The sequence below is a fragment of the Vulpes lagopus genome, chromosome 3 (assembly GCF_018345385.1).
Source record: "Vulpes lagopus strain Blue_001 chromosome 3, ASM1834538v1, whole genome shotgun sequence".
NCBI lineage: Eukaryota > Metazoa > Chordata > Mammalia > Carnivora > Canidae > Vulpes > Vulpes lagopus.
Window position 1 is genome coordinate 80,006,544 of NC_054826.1, and position 23,102 is coordinate 80,029,645.

Sequence of the window (23,102 nt, forward strand, 5' to 3'; positions counted from 1 at the left end):
CCACCAATTATGTCTGGCATTGATAAGAAGCTTCATATCTACCTTCAAATGGAATCTTCCCGCTCCTGTTTCCTGGATTCCAGCTCCTATTTCCTATGAAATAGGTGTTATCACCAAAGACCATAGTCAAACATTTAACACTAGACAAATATTTAACAGTGAGACAAGTAACCAATCTAAAGGTGGCCAGAGGACCCCTGCTCAGCCATGTGTTACCTTTCTAATGTCTGGATCCTGAAGCTTGGAAGGGGTCAGGGCAGCAGGGGGGACACATAGCAGGCTCTGGCCAGAGTATAGCCCCTAACTTTGTGTGGCTGAAATGGTGTGTACCAACTGAATATCAGAGTGGAAATTGGGGGCAGTGTCTTCTAGGCAGGTTTCACTTTACTGTCTTTCCTTTGTCCTCTCCAGGGTGTTCTTTTTTTTGGGGGGGGGGTACAGTATACTTTATTGATGGTACATGACAAGGTAGGGCTCCCCAAGCCCCTCCCCTTCCTCGGGGTCTGGGATGTAAATTGGAGGTCAGGAAATTCTCAGTGTGTTGGGGGATTAAGTTGGGGCAGGGACTCCCCAGCAGCTGAGGGCCTCTCTTCCTCTTGTTCTTGCTGGGGCTGTTGGTCCAGGAGGCTCTTACTCCTTGGAGGCCATGTGGACCATGAGGTCCACCACCCGGTTGCTGTAGCCGAATTCATTGTCATACCAGGAAATGAGCTTGACAAAGTGGTCATTGAGGGCAATGCCAGCCCTGGCATTGAAGGTGGAAGAGTGGGTGTCACTACTGAAGTCATAGGAGTCCTCAGTGTTGCCCAGGATGCCCTTGAGGGCGCCCTCCGATGCCTGCTTCACTACCTTCTTGATGTCGTCATATTTGGCAGCTTTCTCCAGGCGGCAGGTCAGATCCACAACTGACACGTTGGGGGTGGGGACACGGAAGGCCATGCCAGTGAGCTTCCCGTTCAGCACAGGGATGACCTTGCCCACAGCCTTGGCAGCTCCAGTGGAAGCAGGATGATGTTCTGGGCAGCCCCTCAGCCGTCACGCCACAGCTTCCCAGAGGGGCCGTCCATGGTCTTCTGGGTGGCAGTGATGGCATGGACGGTGGTCATGAGGCCCTCCACGATGCCGAAGTGGTCATGGATGACTTTGGCTAGAGGAGCCAAGCAGTTGGTGGTGCAGGAGGCATTGCTGACAATCTTGAGGGAGTTGTCATACTTCTCGCGGTTCACGCCCATCACAAACATGAGGGCATCAGCAGAAGGAGCAGAGATGATGACCCTCTTGGCCCTGCCCTTCAAGTGAGCCCCAGCCTTCTCGATGGTGGTGAAGACCCCAGTGGACTCCACAACATACTCAGAACCAGCATCATCCCATTTGATGTTGGCGGGATCTCGCTCCTGGAAGATGGAGATGGGCTTCCTGTGGATGACAAGTTTCCCGTTCTCAGCCTTGACCATGCTGTGGAATTTGCCGTGGATAGAGTCATACTGGAACATGTACACCATGTAGTTGAGATCAATGAAGGGGTCATTGATGGTGACAATATCCACTTTGCCAGAGTTAAAAGCAGCCCTGGTGACCAGGCACCCCATACGGCCAGATCCGTTGACGCCGACCTTCGCCATCGTGTCTCAGGGACGCGGCTGGCACTGCACCAGAAGATGCGGCTGTCTGTCGAACCGGGAGGAGCAGAGAGCCTCTCCAGGATGTTCTATTAGCATATGGGATCTTTCCTGTTGCTCCTGGCTTTGGTTAAGGGCACCACTGCCGGAGCCTGGGGCTCAGAGGCAGCAGCCCACTGTAAGGGGTCTTGGTTGTTCCCTACTGACTCTTAGAAGAGCAGGCAGCAGGAATCTTCATTCTTCATTGGCCCCTAATCCCTCAACATCCGCAAGATTAGCACACCAGGCTGCACAAGTTTAGGCTCATGTCTTTACGAAAGGCCTAGCAATAATTTCAGAAGGGAATTACAATGAAGGTAAGAAACAGTTCAACTCCAGACTTGTAGGGCAGGCAGGGCTTCCCAGAAAGCTTTGTTTGGTCTGCCCAGCATCCTCGCCTCCTCTCCTGGCGCTTTGGATGAGTGTGGGCTTTGCAGTTTGCGCTGCCTGGGTTTGCACTTGTCACTTATTAACCGCGTGGCCTTGGGCTAAAAGTCATGCCTCTCAGAGCCAGTCTGAGGGTTTATTGATTTTGTTAGGTGGCTTTGTGGGTTTGTGAGGAAATCTCTTTTCTTCTTCATCTTTTCTCCTTCTCTTCCTTATACTCCTTCTTCTTCCCCTCCTCCTCTTCCTCTTCTCCTTCTTCTTTGATGTGTAAACCAAGGTATTTGGGGAGCAGAGAATGATGTGGTGTTTGGGATTTTTTACTTTGAAATGTATTCCAGATGTTCCCCCCCCTAAACTATATAGGGTGGCGCTGCAGGGGGCATGGTAGGAGGAGGGCACATGAAACAGGATTGGTGAAGCAGAGTGATGGGTACATACATGGAAGAGCAGGGATCCTTACATACTCTTGTGTATGTTTGAAAAAATTTCATAATAAGAGCAAAGACCAAATAATGAGGCTTTCAATCCTATACCCAAACCAACATGACAGGGACATAGAGTGCACTTTTCATAATTGCTCCCCTGGCAATTTATTCTGATTTTCCAGCTAAGATTCCAGCTCTCCTCTCATCTACCTTATTCTCTGGGTATCGGCTGGTAATATTTTCTTCAACAAGCCTTGCCAGGCCCACTGCTAGGGAATATATTGTTTCGGATTCTATATGGACATTTTTTTTAAAAAGTGACCACTTTCCGGTTTGGAGTGACTCGAATACAAGACTCTAGTTATAAGGTATTGTCTTCCTCTGCTCCATCCCTCTGTAAGGACTACTAAGGGCTCATGCTACCTCCAGGGGAACACAGCACCGGGAGCAGCAGCCCGGGGCTGCAGGAAGGGAGGCGTGCAGGGGGCTTCGTGGGCTGAGATGTCAGAGTCAAAGGAGAAGAAAGAGAAATGAATCATCATTCGACCACGGCATTGACACGGAAGGGGAGGGCAGCGGGACCGAGAGCAATGGAAGAAGAAAGAAAATCTCAAAAATAAATTTGGGATGGATGGGGGAGGAGGGAGCGCGGGGGGGGGGGGGGGGAGGAGGGAGCGCCGGGGGGGGGGGGGGGGGAGGAGGGAGCGCCGGGGGGGGGGGGGGAGGGAGCGCGGGGGGGGGGGAGGGAGCGGGGGGGGGGAGGAGGGAGCGCCGGGGGCGGGGGGAGGAGGGAGCGCCGGGGGGGGGAGGAGGGAGCGCCGGGGGGGGGGGAGGAGGGAGCGCGGGGGGGGGGGAGGAGGGAGCGCCGGGGGGGGGGGGAGGAGGGAGCGCGGGGGGGGGGGGAGGAGGGAGCGCGGGGGGGGAGGAGGAGGGAGCGCCGGGCGGGGGGGAGGAGGGAGCGCGGGGTGGGGGGAGGAGGGAGCGCCGGGGGGGGGGGGCGCTCGCTCCGAGGCTGCCCACAAACACGCACGTGCGCGTCCCGGGCCTCGATGAGAACAGCCGTCGGCGGCGCTGGGCGGGTGGCGAGGGCCCGGCGGCCCGAGGGGCGACGCGGCACCGTGCGGGCCCGGGACACCGGCCTCCGAGCCGGAGGGCCAGCGTCCCGCCACGGCTCTGCTTCCCGCGGGGCAGTGTCGGGGAGGAGACAGGGGAACAGCCCCGCGGGCCGATTTTCCAGTGGAAACGGTGGAGCCGGGGGCGGGGGGCGCCCCTGAGCATCCCCTGAGCGTCCCCTCCCCGGCTCCCCTCGGGCCCCGCGGGCTCCTGGGCGGCCCGGCCGGACGGCGCGCGAGGCCGTAGTGCCGCCCTCCGCCTCGCGGTGGCAGCACCGCGCGCCGGCTCAGCGGCGGCGGCCGGAGCGCCCCTCTTGGCGGCGGCGGCGGCGGAGGCGGGGGCGGGCCCGCGGCGTCCCCGCTCATTGGCCGCGGCGCGGGCGCCGCCATGTTGGCGGAAGCGGCGCCTGCCGGGCCGTGGAAGCTGGCGGTGGCCGCGGCCGCCGCGGCAGCGAGCGCAGCCTACCGCGTCTTCTCCTGGCTCGACGGTCTGCGCTGAGAGGCGGCGGCCGGCGGGATGGACAGAAGTAGGATGAACCTGCCCAAGGGGCCGGACACGCTGTGCTTCGACAAGGACGAGTTCATGAAGGTGCGCGCCGGGGCGCGGCTCCCCGGGCCGGGCGTGGGTGGCCTGCCCTCGCTGGCCCCCCGGGCCTCCCTCGGGCTTCTCCGAGCGCTCCCTGGGCGCACCCGCCCGGACCGGCCCTCGGCGGGGACCTCACTGCGCTTCGCAGTGAGTCTCTTGGCCTCAGGTTTGTAGGCGCAGCCCGGAGCAGGCGCTTGTGTGAGATCGTGCACTTGCAGCGAAAAGGCCTGAAAGCTCAGGGCGAGTGGTTTTGAGCTGAACGTAAAAGTCCCCGCTGGGGCCCGACTGCGTTAGGGTCGGACCGCCGGCCCCTGGCCTGACAGCCTGACAGCGCCTGGCGCCCAGAAGCTCAGCCAGGGTACCTACCCGGGCATCGGGTCGGGTGAGAAGGGCACGTAGTCAAAAGTTTTTGCCTGACTTTTCGTCTCGAGGCCCTGAAATGAGAGGTTTAAACGGCCGCGGTCCTTACTCATTGATTCTGTTGCGGTGCTGCGAAGCAATCCAAGCCCCTTTTCTGACGGTGCCCTGCTTCCTCCCTTCGTTAAGGGGAACTCGAGGCTGGTCTGCCGATAATCGTAGCACATAAATTTACAGAATGGAAATACAAACTGAGAACATTTTACTGGCAATAAAGGTTCATCAGGCACAGTATTGAAAATGTCCAAGATTTGAATCAGAGCTAGGAGGAACTCTGGTTTACTTATTATGTGTATTCTTCTGGGTCTTGTACTTAAACCATCAAGAAAAAAATCTATGTTTAACGATTGGGATTTTTTTTTTAAAGATTTTATTTAGTTATTCATGAGACACACACAGAGAGAGAGGGGGCTGGGCAGAGACACAGGCTCCATGCAGGGAGCCCGACATGGGACTCCATCCTGGGTCTCCAGGATCCCGCCCTGGGTCGAAGGGAGGCTCCAAACCGCTGAGCTACCCAGGGATCCCAACAATTGGGATTTTTGACACCACTTAGTAGCTAGTTTCGTGTGATAAAGTTAAAAGCTCGGCTCTATAGGCACCTAAAAGTTTTGAAAGGAGTTTAAATTTCTTATTTTTTGACGGCTTCAAGTCATAATATGTTTTTTTCTTTTTTTGAGCTAACCAACTAGTCCCTTTTTGGTATTTGCATTCAGATCACATCTCCCAGACTCCGGCTTTGAGAAGTGTTTATATCTGGATCCTCTGCAGTGTGGCTGTGTCATTTTTAACATGTAGGACTGTCTGGACCGAGGAGTGCTGGACCCTTGTTCTTACACAGGGGTGTTTCCAGTAAGCCACTGTAATGACAGGTGTAACTTGAATGGGATGTTTGCAAGAGGGCAGAGCGTGACTTCACTGATCCAGAAACCCTTTGTTAACTAAAGGTACATGACAGGGAGAGGTCACTGGAAGAAGAAGAAGCACACACACAGACCTGAATCTCAGAGCACAGAAATCTCTGGCTTGTCCGTCTTTCGACTTCTTCAGCTTCCTTGGAGCCTGACACCGGCATTCCCTCAGCCTGACTAGCCCCGCCATCTCTCTCACTCTGAGCTGACGGAATGCCTTTGGCCAAAGCAGCTTCAGAAAATAGAAATCTCAAAATAGAAGTTCTAAAGCAGGACTTAGAGGTAGGGAGAGAGCAGACCCGGAACCTGGCTCGAATGCCAGCAACTCCCTGTTCTTTCATGGCTCTTAAGCTTTTGAATGTGCCAGATAATTTGTGGTGCTAATGAACGTGACCTCTTCATGTGATGAAGGAAAGTACGTAGAACAGCTGTGCTGTGTAAAACGTTGTTGATTGTCTAGGTGAGGCCCAGAGATAAAGGTCATTTGCAATTTGTGTTTCCTTCAGAGAGACATTTTATAACTTGGCAGTTCCATGGCAGAAGCAATGAGTGGAGAGCTTGCGGTTGGGGTTATACGTCTACATATATGTCTCATTTAACACGTTTTGTAACTGGAGAGGTTTTGTACCTGAGGGAAAGTTAGAGAATATGTTTTCACTGGGAGAGTTGAGATTATTTAAATCCAGTCGTTGCTGAGAAATGTGTCGTTAGTCCGCCCAATGTGATGTGGACCTGGTAGGGCAATGGTAGTTGCTCATTCAGTAAACAGGCATTCATTGATCACCTACTGGGTGCCAGCCAGCGATCCAGACATGATGGCACAAAGATAGATGAGATACAGTTTTGGTTCTTGAGCTGGTGGTAGGAAGAACGTTTGTGCCCAGAATCTCCCCTTAGTCCACAGTGGCTGGAGCCTGGAAGAGTGCCCAGGAATGAGACGGGGGAGGTAGAAAAGTAGATGGGCTGGGGCTGCCAATTGTACCTTGGGGAGACTGCAGTGACGGATTTGTGTTGATGTTGATTCATTGTGGATGTACAGTCAGGTTTAAAGCAAGAAGTTGCATGGTCGTATCTGTTGCACTGGAGCTGACTGTTGGCAGGAGACGAATTAAAAAGTTATTTCGGTGGTTTTTATGAGATCTAATGAGAAATACAGAGGAGAGGAAAGGTATGTGAAAGACGTAGGTGATCACAATGCAGGAGTGGCAGGTGGGGAGAGTCACCTGGTGCAGAGGTGGTGGCAACATCATACTTTGTCAGCTTAAAAATACAAAAATCCTTAGGATTGACAGCCAACTATAGGTGAATAGCACATAAGGTATTGGTAGTGACTTGGTAGGGGAGAGAAAGTGGCATGATAGAGATAAATTAGACCCATTTACATGGGTGTGCTGTTGACATCATAGCCTTTCCCTTAAATCTCAACATGTGACTCATCTCCAGTTTTACAGAACAAATAGCAGACATCAAATGGGAGCTCCTGGGCAGCCCCGGTGGCGTAGCGGTTTGGTGCCACCTGCAGCCCCGGGTGTGATCCTGGGGACCCGGGCTCGAGTCCCATGTCAGGCTCCCTGCATGGAGCCTGCTTCTCCCTCTGCCTGTGTCTCTGCCTCTCTCTCTCTCTCTCTGTGTGTCTCTATGAATAAATAAATAAAATCTTAAAAAAAAAAAAAAAAGGGAGCTCCTTCATCTTGCCAATCACAGTCCCATTCTTGTATTTGTACCCTTCTTCTGCTCCTTGCCTGTTATGTGAAGGGGCTCTCCTCCCTCCTCAGGCTAAGTTTTCACCCTTGCTTGGCAGCCATGCCATCTTGCCTTCCCTGGACCCTGTTAGGATCCTCTCTCCTGTGCTTCTTCTATCAGCTTGCACACATGCTCCTATTTTAGGCTCTTCCACTGGACCCTCCCACCCCTAGGTATTGCCCTGTCACTCTTGCTCATCACAGCCAGGGCTCAAGGGTTGTCTTTACTTTCTCACCTTTCACTTTTTTTTCCACCTTTCACTTTTAAGGCTTCATTGTTCCTCTAAATAAAGTTCTTACCAAGTTAGCCAGGTGTAAATCAATTCAGCAGACCTTTTTTTGTCTCCTTACTGGACCTGGCACCAAACCAAATGTCCCGCACTGCTTTCTTTATTTTATTTATTTATTTATTTTTATTTCTTAAGATTTTATTTATTTATTCATGAGAGACACAGAGAGAGAGGCAGAGACACAGGCATTGAGAGAAGCAGGCTTCATGCAGGGAGCCTGATGTTGGACTCGATCCCAGGTCTTCAGGATCACACCCTGGGTTGAAGGCAGGTGCTAAAACACTGAGCCACCCAGGGATCCCCCTGCACTGCTTTCTGATTTTTGTCATACCTCTCTGGTCTGTCTTTTGTGCATAATCATTCTTCTCCTAGTAGCCATTAAATGGCTGGTTATGGGCTCAGTCACACGTCCTCTCCTTTCCCTGGATGACCCTTCATGCAGCTTCAGTGACCACCTATAGGCAGCTGAGGCAGATTCCTGTCTCTGGCCTAAATGCCTCCTGAGCACCAATCTTATATACTGAACTTGCTGATTTGGATATGTTTGTGGTCCCTCAATCTCATCATGTTGAAAACTGAATTTGTGAGCTCCTCCTCCCCTGGAAACCAGCTTTCTTATCCTATTGCCTATCTCAGTAAATGCTCCACCAACCATCTAGTTGGGAGTTGGAAAACTCAGGAGTCAACTCCTCTCTCACCTTTCCAAAATCTAGTCTGTTACCAAGTCCTGTGGATTTCACATCCTGCATACCTCTCATATCCATCTACTTCTCTCTATCTCTTTTTGTACCTTCACAGTGCTCTCTCACCATCACGCCATAGAGGCTTCTGACTCAGTCTCCTTGCACCTGTCCTTGTCTTTTTCTGGTCCGTGGTCTGCACTGTAGGAAGTGTGTCTAGGGTGTCTCTGTTCTCAAGGAATATGCATTCTAACTAACAACATGGAAAAGGGAAAAATGATCAGCTGCTCAGATCTCATTGTGCTGGTTGAGTAGCTGTGACCCAGAGATGTGGGTCCACTTTCAGCTCTGCTGTCTGCTTGTGTGTGGCTTGGGGCAAATCACTCGCCTCTGGGCTTCGGTTTCCTCATTAGTATAATGAGGCAGTGCTTATCTACATGATCTTTGCAGTCTCTTCCAGCTCTTGACATTTTATGCTCCTGTGAAAAAAAGACAGTGGTCGGTTTTTCTGGTTTGCAGGTAAGGAGACTGGGGTGTCATAACTTCCCCTAAAGTCACACAGCCAGTTGGGGCAAATCACAGGCCTGATGTCCTGACCCCCATGCATCAGTCCTGGGAAATCATGCTGTAACATGTTCCTTTCTAGAGGCTACTGGTGGGAACTTTGGGAAGTGGGATAATAAGAATATTAAGAATAGCCCAAAAGCTGGTACAAAGTCTGTATGCCAGAGCGCCTGCTTTTTATCAGTAGGGTCACTTCTTTCTTTCTTTACTTATTTATTTTTAAAGATTTTGTTTATTTATTTGAGATAGAGAGCAAGAGAGAGATTGAGCACGAGGAGGGGGGAAGGGGCAGAGGCAGAGGGAGAGCAGACTCCTCCATTGAGCAGAAAGCCCAATGTGGGCTCGATTCCAGGACCCTGAGATCATGACCTGAACTGAAAGCAGACGCTTAACCACTGAGCCAGCCAGGTGCCCAGGCTGCCTTTTACTTGAGAAGAAAGTCCAATAGAGCTGGCGATTTGGACTCTTGGCTGGTAGCTTAGGTATAATAAACAGGATCAGAGAGAAAAGTTGACCTGTTTGATGTGGACTTTGTTGATGGCATCAAGAGATAGCAGCTGACAGAGAAGGAAGAGGGAAGAATTACAAATCACAGACAGCAGCGTGCAAGCTGGTCAGCCACTGTTTCCCAGTGGCCCCTCCTGCCCCCCCCCCCCCCCCCCCCCCCCCCCCGCTTGTAGGAGCACCCTTTGTGTCACTGGAGCTGAGTGCTTACCTTGTAGGTTCTGAGCTTGATGACAAGATTCTATTCTCTTCCGCATCAGTTTGAGATGGACATCATCATCATCAAATTTGAATAAGCCTAATATGGAATATAGGCTATATGTCATTTTATAGAGAAATTTTCTTATGTGAAATACTTTCCTTGGTGGTAGAGATGTAATATCAAACAAAGTTTATTTAATTGGCACTTGGTAAGAAGAGGTTCTGGCAAAAAGATGTGTTTTTTATTGTCCTTGCTTTTTATTTTTTTTTTTATTTTTTTTTATGTAAGGAATCATCTGATTTATAAAAAGATGCAACAAAATTTAAAGTGATACAGAATAGTAGTTTCAAAACAACATGAAAAAGTGAGTATTTAACCATACTCCACTCATAACAGAGCAAATTGGTAAAGGATAATTCATGTGACAGAGTATTGCTATATGAACTGGCAACAGAAAAAGTTGTTAAAGGAAGGTTGAGGAGCTTTATCTTTTAAGAAAAGATAGAACCAAGGGGCTCTGTAATCATCTGGCATCTGCTCAGTATTGTACCTATGGTTAGAAGTGTACATGCTGGGAACTCCAGGGATCTTCTGGATCCTGTGTTTAAGGTCAGCTGATGCCTAATGGCTCTCTGTACTAAGCAGTCATCTGCATAGGACCCTTTGTGTGTCCATGGTAATCAGTCGAATCTTGGATCCTTGGCAATCCTTAGGGCCTCTCAGTACTTTTACCCCAGTTTCTCAGTTTCAGCCATTACACAGTTATACAAATCCTGTGTATAACTTGGCATACAGACAGCCCATCATTGACTGTTACCAGGTCAAGTCTGGCTTTAAGGGGAAGTTGATAAAGTCAGTGTAACCAGGATATGGCAAGGTGGCCCAGAGTGTGTTTATATTGGAAGAAGGAGGAAGGGTGTTGGGGGACTTTCTTTCCTTGAGTACACTGGGATCTTTTCTTTCTTTGTAGATTGTAATCTGTCCTATTTAAGCCTCTGATCTTGGAGCTAAAATTTGCTTCATGGTTACAGTCTTTCTACTTTTTTTTGCTTCCCCATGTTCATGCCACACTCTTGTTTCTCTTTTCTTTTCTAATTCACTTGTTGTAATGTTATAAAACTTATCAGTTGAATAAAATGTTGCACTTCTGGCCTACCGAGTTACTGATTATTAGTAATTTTTCTTTGTTCAAAATTTAAGAGAAAAGCATTATGTAAATACATCTTTTGGTTATTTAACTAGTCTTATAGCATTTAGCATCACATTTCTTTAAATATTTAAACAAATTAATCACAAACTGGGATTTGGGCTTTTTCTTTTCCTTTTTTTTTTTTTTTTTTTTAAGATTTCATTTTTAAGTAATCTCTACACCCAGTGTGGGACTTGAACTCATAACCCCGAGATCAAGAGCTGCACACTCCACCCACTGAACGAGCCAGGTGCCCCTTGGGTTTTTTTTTTTTAAAAGTTCCTCAGGTGATTCTAATATGCAACCAGTCCTTAGAACTTTAACCAGATAACTGTACTAAACAGCTCAAGAAAATAAGTTGGAAAAGTAAATTAAAACCCTGTATGGATTATGATTGGTGTTAAATTGAGGGGAAAGGAGAGAAAAAGAGAAGAAATCAACTGGAACAGAGGTACTCAAATATTTGTTGGATGAATAAATTTATAGAATATAGGTTTTCTTTGCCTTTTTGTAAATATGTCAAACAGGTGTGTGTGTGTGTGTGTGTGTGTGTGTATATATATATATATATATATATAAAAGAAGTTAGATATAAAATTGGTTAAAATGTTAGAAGTTCCTTAGAATTTAAGTCTTACTATTTCATGATACTTTAAAGATAATCTGTAAATGGATGGAAAGAACTCGTTCGTGTATATTTTTAGTTTCTGAAGCTTGAGTAATTTAATCACTGAATAAAGATTTAAATCTTTTTTTTTTTTTTTTAAAGATTCTATTTATTTATGAGAGAGAGAGAGAGAGAGAATGAGGCAGAGACACAGGCAGAGGGAGAAACGGGCTCCATGCAGGGAGCCCGATGTGGGACTCGACCCCGGGTCCCCAGGATCACATCCTGGGCTGAAGGCAGCACTAAACTGCTGAGCCACACGGGCTGCCCTGAATAAAGATTTAGAATGAGTTTGAGAGACACAATTTGAGTTTTGAGAGACTATGTCACCTGCCTGTCCCCTATCTGGGTGAGAGATTTGAGGGCAGGGATGGGAGGGAAGAGCTCCAGGGACATTTTTATGCACCTGCTGTTCCTTAAGCAGGGGCACTCTTCCCATGGCTAGCTCCTTTGTGTCATTTGGATCTCAACTCAGATGTCATTGTTCTATAAGTGTCTTTCTTGGTCATCCACATTAAAGTACAAACCCTTTGTCACTCATCTTTACAGTGTCCTGTTTTCTTTTTAGCTTTGCTCACTCTTCATTAATATGTTTGTTTTCATGTTTATTTTTCCATTTCTGCATTAGCATATATGCTCCTTAAGAGCAGAGACCTTGTATTTCTTTATCATGGCTGTGTCCCCAGGTCTTAGAGCAGAGCCTAAGTTACATGGTACATATTTAATATTTGTGGGATATTACAGGGGCATTTCTTCATCTCTGTTGTCCATTGGTTTTCAAGAATGATTGGAAATACATACACACAAGCTCACACTGACTTCTTATGTCTTTCAACCCCTATTTAGTGTGTAGGCTTAACTATTTTGGTTTTTTGTCTCAATGAAATGGAATGTTTTAGGGTAGAGATCATAAATTTCATGTGCTCTCTTAGTACCTCTCAAATACAGAATGTTGGTGTCAGGGGGGATTCTGGTTCTGTGTGGAGATGGCAGGTGGTGATTTTATAATTCCTTGTATTTGGGTGGGGGGAGTGTTTTACTTCTTGGCAGCTTAGAGAATTTTGGTCTTTCCAAAGTTCTGTGTAATTTTTATAGTGGTAAGAATACTAGTATTTGAGTCTTTGGCAAGTTTTTTTTTTTTTTAATTTTTATTTATTTATGATAGTCACACAGAGAGCGAGAGAGAGGCAGAGACACAGGCAGAGGGAGAAGCAGGCTCCATGCACCGGGAGCCTGACGTGGGATTCGATCCTGGGTCTCCAGGATCGCGCCCTGGGCCAAAGGCAGGCGCCAAACCGCTGCGCCACCCAGGGATCCCTTTGGCAAGTTTTAAATGATTAATTCCCAAATTATTTTGTGTTATTCTTTGCCATTCCTGAATGTAGCTGGTTATTAAAGTAGGTAAACTTTAACTGAAGTCCATGATTTACATTAGGGTTCTCTCTTCTGTCTATAGTTCTGTGGATTTTGACAAATGTATAATGTTATTTATCTATCACAGTATCTTACAGCAGTTTCACTGCCTTGAAAATCCCTGTACGTCACCTGTTCATTTCTTCTCTGCACCTTCCACCCTCACTCCTGCAACCCCAGATCTTTTTACAGTGTAAGTTTTACCTTTTTGGAGGCATCTGACTCTTGAGTTCAGGGTCATGACTTCCAGGCCCCCTTTGGGTATAGAGATGACATTAAAAATAAATAAAAATAAAAATAAAAATGCTGGTAGATTTTTGCCTTTTCCAGAATGCCATATAGTTGGAATCATATAGTATTTAGCTTTCCAGACTGGTCTTTCACTTAGCAATATTCTTTTAAGGTTCTTCCAGGTCTTGTGGCTTAGTAATTCATTTTTTAAAATTCCTGAATAATATATTATTGTGTAGATGTGGCACAATGTATCTAGTCACCTACAGAAGAAAACTTGGATTGCTTCCAAGTCTTGGTACTTAGGAATAAAGCTGCTATAAACATCTGTGTGGGGGATTCCCTGGGTGGCTCAGCGGTTTGGCACCTGCCTTTTGGCCCAGGGCACGATCCTGGAGCCCCGGTTCAGGTCCTGCGTTGGGCTCCCTGCATGGAGCCTGCTTCTCCCTCCTCCTGTGTCCCTGCCTCTCTCTCTCTCTCTCTCTCTCTCTCTCATGAATAAATAAATCTTTAAAAAAAAATCTGCAAGATTTTTATATGGACATAAGTTTTCAACTCTTTTTGGTAAAAAAGAGGAGTACAGTTACTGGATCTTATGGTGAGAGTGTATTTAGCTCTGTGAGAAACTGCCAAACTGTCTTACAAAATGTCTACAGTTTTGCATTCTGACCAACAATGAATGAAGAGTTCCTGTTGCTCCACATCCTTGCTGGCATTTGAGGTGGTCGGTGTTTTGGATTTTTGACATTCTAATAATATGTTGGCCCATTGTGGGTGTGAGCAGCGCTCTCCTGGCACTGATCTCAGTGTCAAGTGACATTCTTTGACAGCTGCCATGTACCACCACGCCCTCTTAATCTGACTTGTTGGGGGGACAGAGGAGAATGAACTGTTGGCATCAGAGAGGGAACAGAGGAAATGGGAGTTCTGCTTTTCTTGGCAATGGCTTGGTTTCATTGGAGTTCGTTGCTGTTTGCAGATTGCTGCCACCATTGTGAGAACGCATGCCCCCTGCCTGCGGGAGACCAGTTCCCGGCTTCCCTGGACACCTGCTTCCCGGCGACACTGCGCAGGCTCGTGGGCCCCTGATTCCCAAAGGCAGGGTGGGACCAGGGCTCAGCAAAGACCCTTTTAAAAGTGTGTCTGGCCCATGAGCCTTTGGATTTTGTAAGCAGTCTCAAGGACCTGAGGATACTCTTGCTGTTTCCAATGGGTTTGCTTTTACACAGGTGCTGGTTTTGCAGTTGGTGGCCCTGGTGGCTGTCTGGCTGCTTATCCCACTGTTGAAGGAGCAGCAGGTGGAGGAGCAGGTCGGGCCGCTCACCTGGGCTCTCCTGCATCGGGGCCATGTAACCGCGCATTGGTCCCTATGCGGGGGCAATTTGCACTTTGCAAAGTGGGAAGGACCACAGCTACCTGGTGTACAGTGCCCAGCTGTGACAGGCATGCCATGATGCAGTTTATTTGAGAGCACTTTTGAGACTGTCAAGAATTAAAGGCCAAACCCTGTCATCCCTCCCCTGGGCAATTTGTGCTTCTCCAGAAGACAGTTATGGGTAGGCAAAGGCAGTGATCCACATCGGGCTACTCTTTTAGTCATTTCTTTTACGTTTGGTAGTCTGCCGAGGAAGGGAGCAAAAAAAAAAAAAAAAATTTGTTTAAAAATTGTTTAAATTTGTTTAAATTTGCATTTCCCTAATGACATACAATGTTAAGCATCTTTTTAGATCTTTTCTCATTTTTATTTTTATTTTTTTTATTCTTTAAAAGATTTTATTTATTCATGAGAGACATACAGAGAGAGGCAGAGACACAGGCAGACGGCAAAGCAGGCTCAATGCAGGGAGCCCGATGTGGGACTCGATTCTGGGTCTTGAGGATCACGCCCGAGCCAAAGGCAGATGCTCAACTGCTGAGCCACCCAGGCATCCCCAAAAGCTGCACCTTTTCTCATTTTTAAATAAGGTTGTTTGACGTCTTATTGTTATTAAGACATCTTTATATCTTTTGGTTTTATTTTTTTTTAAAGATTTTATTTATTTATTCATGAGAGACAGAGAGAGAGAGAGGCAGAGACACAGACAGAGGGAGAAGTAGGCTCCATGAAGGGAGCTTGACGTGGGACTCGATTCCAGGTCTCCAGGATCAGGCCTTGGACTGAAGGCGGCACTAAACCGGTGAGCCAACTGGGCTGGGCTGCCCATATCTTTTGGTTTTGGTAAAATCCTTTACCGTGGATGTGTTTTGCAGATAGCTCCTCAATTCTGTGACTTGTCTTTTCATTCTCTTAACAATGTCTTTTGCAGAAAAGAAGTTAATTTTAAGAAAGTCTGTCTCATCAGTTTTTTTCTTTTATAGATCATGCTTTTAGTTTTGTATCTGGAAAGTCATTGCCAAATCCAAGGGCCCCTACATTTTCTCCTGTGTTATCTTTTAGAAATTTTGCATTTTACATTTAGGTCTTTGAGCCATTTTAACTTAATTTTTTGCGGAAGATGTAAAAAACTTATGTCTTTATTCCTTTTTTTTTTTTTTTTGCATGTCGATGTCCCATTATTCAGTACCATTTGTTGAAGACTCTCCTTTATCCATTGAATTGCCTTTGTATATTTGTGTGGATCTATTTCTGGGCTCTCTCTCTGTTCCATTGACTTATTTGTCTCTTGCCAGCACTATTCTGTCTTAATCACTATAGCTTTAATAGTAAGTCTTGAGATTGGGTGATGGCAATCCTCAATTTCCTTTTTCTTTTTCCTTTCAATATTGTGTTGGCTATTCTAGGACTCTTGCTTTTCCATACAAACTTTAGAATCGGGGCAGCCCCGGTGGCTCAGCAGTTTGGCGCTGCCTGCAGCCCAGGGTGTGATCCTGGAGCCCCGGGATTGAGTCCTGCGTCGGGCTCCCTGCATGGAGCCTGCTTCTCCCTCTGCCTGTATCTCTGCTTCCCTCTCTCCTCTCTGTGTGTTCTCATGAATGGGTAAATAAAATCTTTAAAAAAAAAAACTTTAGAATCAATTTGGCATTTATTTATTCATTCATTCATTCATTCATTCATTCATGAGAGACACAGAGAGAGAGTGAGAAAGGCAGAGACACAGGCAGAGGGAGAGGCAGGCTCCATGCTGGGAGCCCGACATGGGACTTGACCCCGGGTCTCCAGGATCAGGCCCTGGGCCAAAGGTGGCGCTAAACCGCTGAGCCATCTGGGCTGCCCTCAATTTGTTGATATCCACAAGATAACTTCCTGACATTTTGATTGGGATTGTATTGAATCTGTAGGTAAATTTGGGAAGAACCAACCTCTTAACAGTATTGAGTCTCCCTATCCAAGATTATGGACTGTCTCTCCATTTTGGATCTTACATTCCTTGCTATATTTCATCAGAATTTTGTATTTTACCTCATATAGGTCTTTGTGTATTTTGTTAGATTTGTACCTAAGTATTTAATTTTCTTTTTGGTCTGTTAACGTAAATGGGGTTGTACTTACAATTTCAAGTTCCACTTATATGTTGCTGGTATATACAAAAGCAGTTAGCTTTAAAATTTTTTTTTAATTCAATTTATTTAGTATATAGTGTATTATCAGTTTCAGGGGTAGAATTTAGTGATTCATCAGTTGGATATAACAGCCAGTGCTCATTCCAACAAGTGCCCTCCTCAGTACCCATCACCCAGTTACCCATCCCCACCCACCATTTGTTGTTTTGTTGCCCAGAATTATTCCTTTTTTTTTTTTTTTTTTTTAAGATTTTATTTATTTCTCCACGAAAGGCAGAGACATAGGCAGAGGGAGAAGCAGGCTCCCTGCTGGGAGCCCAATGCAGGACTTGATCCCGGACTCTGGGATCAAGCCCTGAGTGGAAGACAGATGCTCAACTGCTAAGCCACTCAGGTGTCCCCAGAATTATTCTGTCTTGATGAATGTTCCATAAGAGCATGAGAGGAATGTGTATTCCACTATTACTGAATGAAGTTTGTCTATCAATGTCCACTGTATGTAAATTGATGGTGATATTGAGTGATCTATATCTTGACTGATTATATGGATCATATTCCCCTATTCTTAGACCTGTCCATTACTGATGGAGAAGTTTTGAATCACCAGCTGTAATAATGGATTTATTTATTTCCCCCTACAGTTCTGTTAGGTTTTGCCTCACCTTTGTTGATTAGGCATATATACAGTAAGGATTATTGTATTTTCTTGGTGAATTGATTTCTTTATCATTAGGTAATGCTCCTCTTTATGCCTGATGATTTTCCTTGCTCTGAAATCTGCTTTGTTTCGAAATCATATACCTACCTTAGTGTTCTTTTGATTAGTGTTACATTCAGTTTTTTAATGTATCTGAACATTTACTTGTTGATATTTGTTCCATTTTTCATTGAGACATAATTCTCTAAGCATAACATTTATCATTTTAAAGTGTATTCTTCGGTGGTTTTTAGTATATTTACTGTGTGGCGCATGTGTTACCATTGTCTAATTCCAGAACACTTCCATCACCTGAAAAAGAGACCTGTTAGTTCCAGTTTTCCTCCCTCTTATTCTCTGGCAATCACTAATCTACTTTCTGTTTTTATGAATTTGCCTACTCTGGAACATCTCATATAAATGAAATTATACAATATGTGACCTTTTGTGTCTGGCTTTCTTTAACCTTAGATTAGAATGTTTTCAGAGTTCACTCCTGTTGTGGCACGTAACAGTACTTTATTCCTTTTTATGACTGTATTAGAGGCTCTCCACATTTTAAGTCTTCATTCATCAATTGATGGACATTGGATTCTGTATACTTTTTGACTGTTATGAGCAAATGCTGCTGTGAACATTCATGTATGGGTTGTGGTGTCAACATCTGTCATCAGTTCTATCAAGTATATACCTTGTAGAATTGCTGGGTAATTATATGTGTAACTTTTTGAGGAATTGGCAAGCTGTTTTCCACCTTAGCTGCACCATTTTACATTCTCACCAGCCATCTAGGAGGGTTCCAGCTTCTCTGACTTCTTGTCAACACTTATCTCCTTTTTTTTTTCTTTTTTTTTCTTATTTTCTTGTAGCCATCCTAGTGTATGTGAAGTGGTATCTCAGTGTGGTTTTGATTCCCATTTCCCCAATGACTAATGATATTGAACATCTGTACATGTGCTATTGACTATCTGTGTATCTTCTTTGGAGAAATGTCTATTCAAAAGTCTTTTGCTAGTTTTTTTTTTTTTAATATTTATTTATTCATGAGTGACAGAGAAAGAGACAGAGAGGCACAGACACAGGGCGAGGGAGGAGCAGGCTCCATGCAGGGAGCCTGATGTGGGACTTGATCCCGGGTCTCCAGGATCACGCCCTGGGCTGAAGGCGGCGCTAAACCGCTGAGCCACCCAGGCTGCCCATTTTGCTAGTTTTTAAATTAGGTTATCTTTTTATTGTTGAGTTGTAAGAGTTCTTTGCATATTCCGGTTATTAGACCTTGTCATATAGACGATTCTATGGGTTGTCTTTTCACTTTCTCAGTAGTGTCTTTTGATAACAAAAGTTTTTATTTTGATCAAATTCAGTTTATTATTATTTTTTTTCAGTTATTATTTCTTAATGCTTTCTGTATCATATCTAAGAAAGCATTACCTAGAGTCATACAGATTTTCACCTGTTTTCTCCAAGAGTATTATAGTTTTTGCTCTTATATTTAAATCTTTATTCCGGGCAGCCCGGGTGGCTCAGCGGTTTAGCGCTGCCTTCAGCCCAGGGCCCGATCCTGGAGACCTGGGATCGAGTCCCACATCGGGCTCCCTGTGTGGAGCCTGTTTCTCCCTCTGCCTGTGTCTCTGTTGCATTCTCTCTAGCTCTCTCTCTGTGTCTCTCATCAATAAATAAATAATAAATCAATCTTTATTCCATCTTGAGTTATATTTTTTGTGCATGTGTGAGGTTGGTGTTCCAAATTCATTCTTTTGCATGTAGATACTCACTTGTCCCAATAGTAGGCACTTGAAAAGGCTGGGTTTTCTCTCCATTAAATGGTTCTGGCATCCTTGTGAAAAATCAATTGACTATAAATGTATGGGTTGTAATGTAAATTCTTTCTTTTTAAATGCTTGCTAACTATACTATATTATGAAGTAGGACCATTCCTGGTGAGTGACGTGTGTCTGTAGTCTGCCTCTGTGAGTTTGGGCTTGCTTGTTGTCACAGCAAAAGCTGCCTAATCCTGTATTAGGGTGTGATGCTGCAAGTTAGTCTTGTGTTATGCAACATTTGTTTACCTGAAAACAAATATGTAAATGGTGTTGAGAACTAACCTCTAATAGCATTTGTTCAGTAGGCCTGAGTTACACCATTTAGAATGCCATCATAAAGTTCAGATCTGAACTTCATCCATGTGAACTTCAGAGCTTCAAAGAATATGTAACCGAGGCAGGCAAAGTGATCACCTAAAAGCATATGGCCGGTTAGTAGCATGGCCAGGATTAGGAGCTGAGTCTTCCTCCCATAGTTTTCTCTGGTGTAAGCTGTTATCTGAGGTGGTCTCAAGAGACAAAAGTCTAGGCTAATTCTGGCCGCAGTTTAAAAAGCAGGTGGTTTTCAGTAGATGGCTGTGAAATAATGGTATGAAGTCCTCTACTCTGACACTGCCAAGGGAGGTGTTTGATTAACTAAGAAAATCAGTTGAAACAAATACTCTCGGCGATCCCTGGGTGGCGCAGCGGTTTGGCGCCTGCCTTTGGCTCAGGGCGCGATCCTGGAGACCCGGGATCGAATCCCACATCAGGCTCCCGGTGCATGGAGCCTGCTTCTTCCTCCGCATGTGTCTCTGCCTCTCTCTCTCTCTCTCTGTGACTATCATAAATAAATAAAAAAATAATTAAAAAAAAAGAAACAAATACTCTCAAGGAATGGTGCATATAGTTCTTAATGTTTTATTTGAAAATATATGTGTGTACATTTATTCTCCATTGATGTAGTACCAGACTATTTTCTCTGAAAGCTGGTCTGCTGATTAGATTTCTGTGTTTTTTTTTGTTGTTGTTGTTTTTTGTTTGTTTGTTTGTTTGTTTTTGCATTTAGTTCAGTTTCAGTTTCTTTAACTGAATTGAATGAGAATCCTGTGATCACCCTCTTACTACCTGGTTCATGGTCATCTCACCCATACTTAATTTAGCAAACATTTTTGTATTGATTTCTTTGTACCAAGTCTTTTCAAAGTTTCTGTCATAGTTTTCTTTTTTAAAAAATATTTTATTTATTTATTTATGAGAGACACAGGCAGAGGCAGAGGGAGAAGCAGGCTATATATGGGACTCAATCCCAGGACCCAGGATCATGCCCTGAGCTGAAGGCAGACGCTCAGCCACTCTGCCACCCAGGCATCCCATGCCGTAGTTTTCATAAGAACAGTGATCTTTTTGCACTCATATTTTGTTGGTTTACATAATGTTTTATAAAATTATATAGTTATGAAGTAAGTGTAAGTACCCTTAACTAGTTTGGGAATCATTACATCTGATTCTTGATGACTAAACAGCTCAATGAGTAGCAGAGTCATAGGTGAAGTAGATAGTGATTTGCTGCCTCTAAGCAGGTTAGCCTACCAGAGGCATCAGTGTGTTATAAAGGGGAAACAGAACATAGCTAATCTTGTGAGACTAGTACTTTGAAATTGATTAGGAAAGATTCTGAACATCTGTTCAATGGAACACTCCACATCCATATAAAATACTAATGGAGATATGTATGTTGTATGAAAAGACATTGAAGTTATATTTTTAGATGGGAAATAGTTTAGAAAAGCATGAGTATTAAGCTGTGTGTGTGTGTGTGTGTGTGTGTGTGTGTACATATGTATGTGTGTGTACACAGAGAGAAGGTCTGGGTTTCAGTTCAATAAGGTGGTGTAGGAGGATCTTGAACTTATCTCCTCTCTTGGATACACTGAATCTGCAGCTGCATATGAAACAATTTCCTCTGGAAGAAACTCAAAACTGAGTGATTCCTACACATTAAGTAAGAAAAAAAAAAAAAAAACTATGTTGAAGTGAGATTCATTCTTGCCACCCCTGCATAGTGACCCATGATTGGGAGGGTACTCACAACCCCAAGCTTCTCCCTGAGGAGCAAAGGGTTTGAACCCCATATCTGGCACCCCAGCTTTTAAGACCTGCACTTTGAAAGCCAATAAGTCTTGCATCTTTGAGACTCACAAGGCTATAGCAAACTGAGAAACAGTTCTTAAAGCATTTCATGTGAGTGGACTTCCCCACCCCAAGAAGCAGCTGACTGAAGAGTGAGTGTTGAGACTTTCTGTAAGAGAGGCTCATCTGCTTATCTTAAAGCCCCGAGGGGTAGGCATTGAATTTAACACATATCTAGGGGCCTACTGAATTTTTTTCCAAAGTTGGAGCTAGCAGGTTCCATCTTTGCACTGTCCCCCTGCCTCGCTCCTGTTCGCTGGTTTCTCCTGGAAAGAAGCTTGTATGCTTGTATGATGCATCAAGTTTTGCAGTTGCTACTAAGGGATACCTCTAATCACCTGGCTCCAGTGGCTAGCAAGAGTTATACTCACAGTAGTGAGTATTACAGTATTTACAACAGCCAAGACTTGGAAATAACTTGTGTCCACTGATGGATGAATGGATAAAGAAAATGTGAAAAAAAATGTGGTGTGTGTGTATACAGTGGAATATTACTCAGCCAAAGAAAGAAGGAAGTCTTGCCATTTGCAACAACATGGGTAGACCTTAATTAAGGATATTATGCTAAGTGAAATAAGTCAGAGAAAGACAAATACTGTATGATCTCTCTTAAATGTGGAATCTAAAAAACAAAACAAAATGAAGTCAGTTTATAGATTGGTGGTTACCATAAGGCGGTGAGAGTGTGGAGGGAATGGATGAAGGGGTCGAATGGTATAAACTTCCAGTTAATAAGTTCTGGGGATGTAATGTACATCATGGTAACTATAGTAAATAATACTGTATATTGTATATTTGAAAGTTAACTCTTTAAAGTTAGCTCTTAAGAGTTCTTATTACAAGAAAAAAATATGTATGTGTGGTGATGGATGTTAACTAGTCTCACAGTGATTGTTTCACAATAGATAGAAATATGGAATCATTATGTTGTGCAACTAAAACTAACATGTGTCCATTATATCTCAATTAAAAAAAAAGAAAGTCGTGTATATTTTAAAGAGAAAGACCAAAACAAAGTCTGGAAGGATGTGAATCACAATGTTAAATCGTGAAGAAAAACATTAATAGTGCTTAACTATAGAGCATCAGAGAGTGGGTGATTTTTTACTCTCTCTCATATAATTATTTCTTTGTTGGTTAAAAGTTTCACATTGATCATTTGTTACTTTTAAATTAAGTAAAAGCTGTTTCTATTTTGAGAAGAGCCTCTATGAAATGTATAACTAAAAAAAATTAAATGCCTTGTAGAATTTGGGCAACAGGAGAGAATGCTCTTGGTGAGGCCCCTTTCCTGAACCTTTATGCAGTGAGCAGACCCCCTGTGTACCCAGAGGTACTTCCCCCCCCCCCCCGCCGCAATATAGCCTCTTAAATAAATAGAATGATGTTTCTCTCTTACTCTTTCTCTGATTTTATTTTTATATGTAAAATGTGATATCATTGCAATCATTTTTTTCTTTCTGGTTTGATTTTTCAGGAAGATTTCGATGTCGATCATTTTGTGTCTGACTGTAGGAAGCGTGTCCAGCTGGAGGAACTGAGAGGAGATCTGGAACTCTACTATAAACTTCTTAAAACAGCCATGGTCGAGCTCATCAACAAGGATTATGCAGATTTTGTCAACCTTTCAACAAACTTGGTAAACCTGAAATTCACAGGTCCTATATACACAGAGACACAGTTTCTCTCTCACTCATATTTATTCTTAAAAGATCGGAGTATTTTTTTAGAAACTTTTCAGTTGATTTTATACCCCCATCCCGCCCCCAGGAGAAATTTGAGACTAATAATCTCCTTAATAAAAGAACTAAACTTTTTTTTTCTGGGGGGGGGGGTTAGTTGTTATTCATTTAAGGCTACTCTAGCTTGATTACTTTTTGAATTTGTTAGTTGTGAAAAAGAAAGGATTATAATATCGGAATGGTTGTTTT

The 23,102-nt window shown here is 44.7% G+C and overlaps 1 protein-coding gene and 2 pseudogenes across 3 annotated transcripts in view; 1 reads left to right on the top strand and 2 right to left on the bottom strand.

Moving 5' to 3' along the window:
• Positions 1 to 630: 630 nt before the first annotated feature.
• Positions 631 to 1,637, bottom strand: LOC121486225 (annotated as a pseudogene).
• Positions 1,638 to 3,967: 2,330 nt separating this feature from the next.
• The window catches only part of COG2 (component of oligomeric golgi complex 2), a 51,888-nt gene continuing 32,753 nt past the window's right edge, over positions 3,968 to 23,102 (top strand). The window contains exons 1-4 of one of the 3 annotated variants that reach the window (XM_041749254.1): positions 4,034 to 4,171; positions 13,958 to 14,051; positions 15,114 to 15,155; positions 22,649 to 22,810. In XM_041749254.1, the coding sequence (XP_041605188.1) occupies positions 13,983 to 14,051; positions 15,114 to 15,155; positions 22,649 to 22,810 (273 nt within the window). In that variant the 5' untranslated portion in view covers positions 4,034 to 4,171; positions 13,958 to 13,982. Of the gene's footprint in view, positions 4,172 to 13,957; positions 14,052 to 15,113; positions 15,156 to 22,648; positions 22,811 to 23,102 lie in introns of those variants that run through there. The other 2 variants (XM_041749255.1, XM_041749256.1) reach the window with 2 other exon arrangements.
• On the bottom strand, positions 7,710 to 11,773 carry LOC121486355 (annotated as a pseudogene).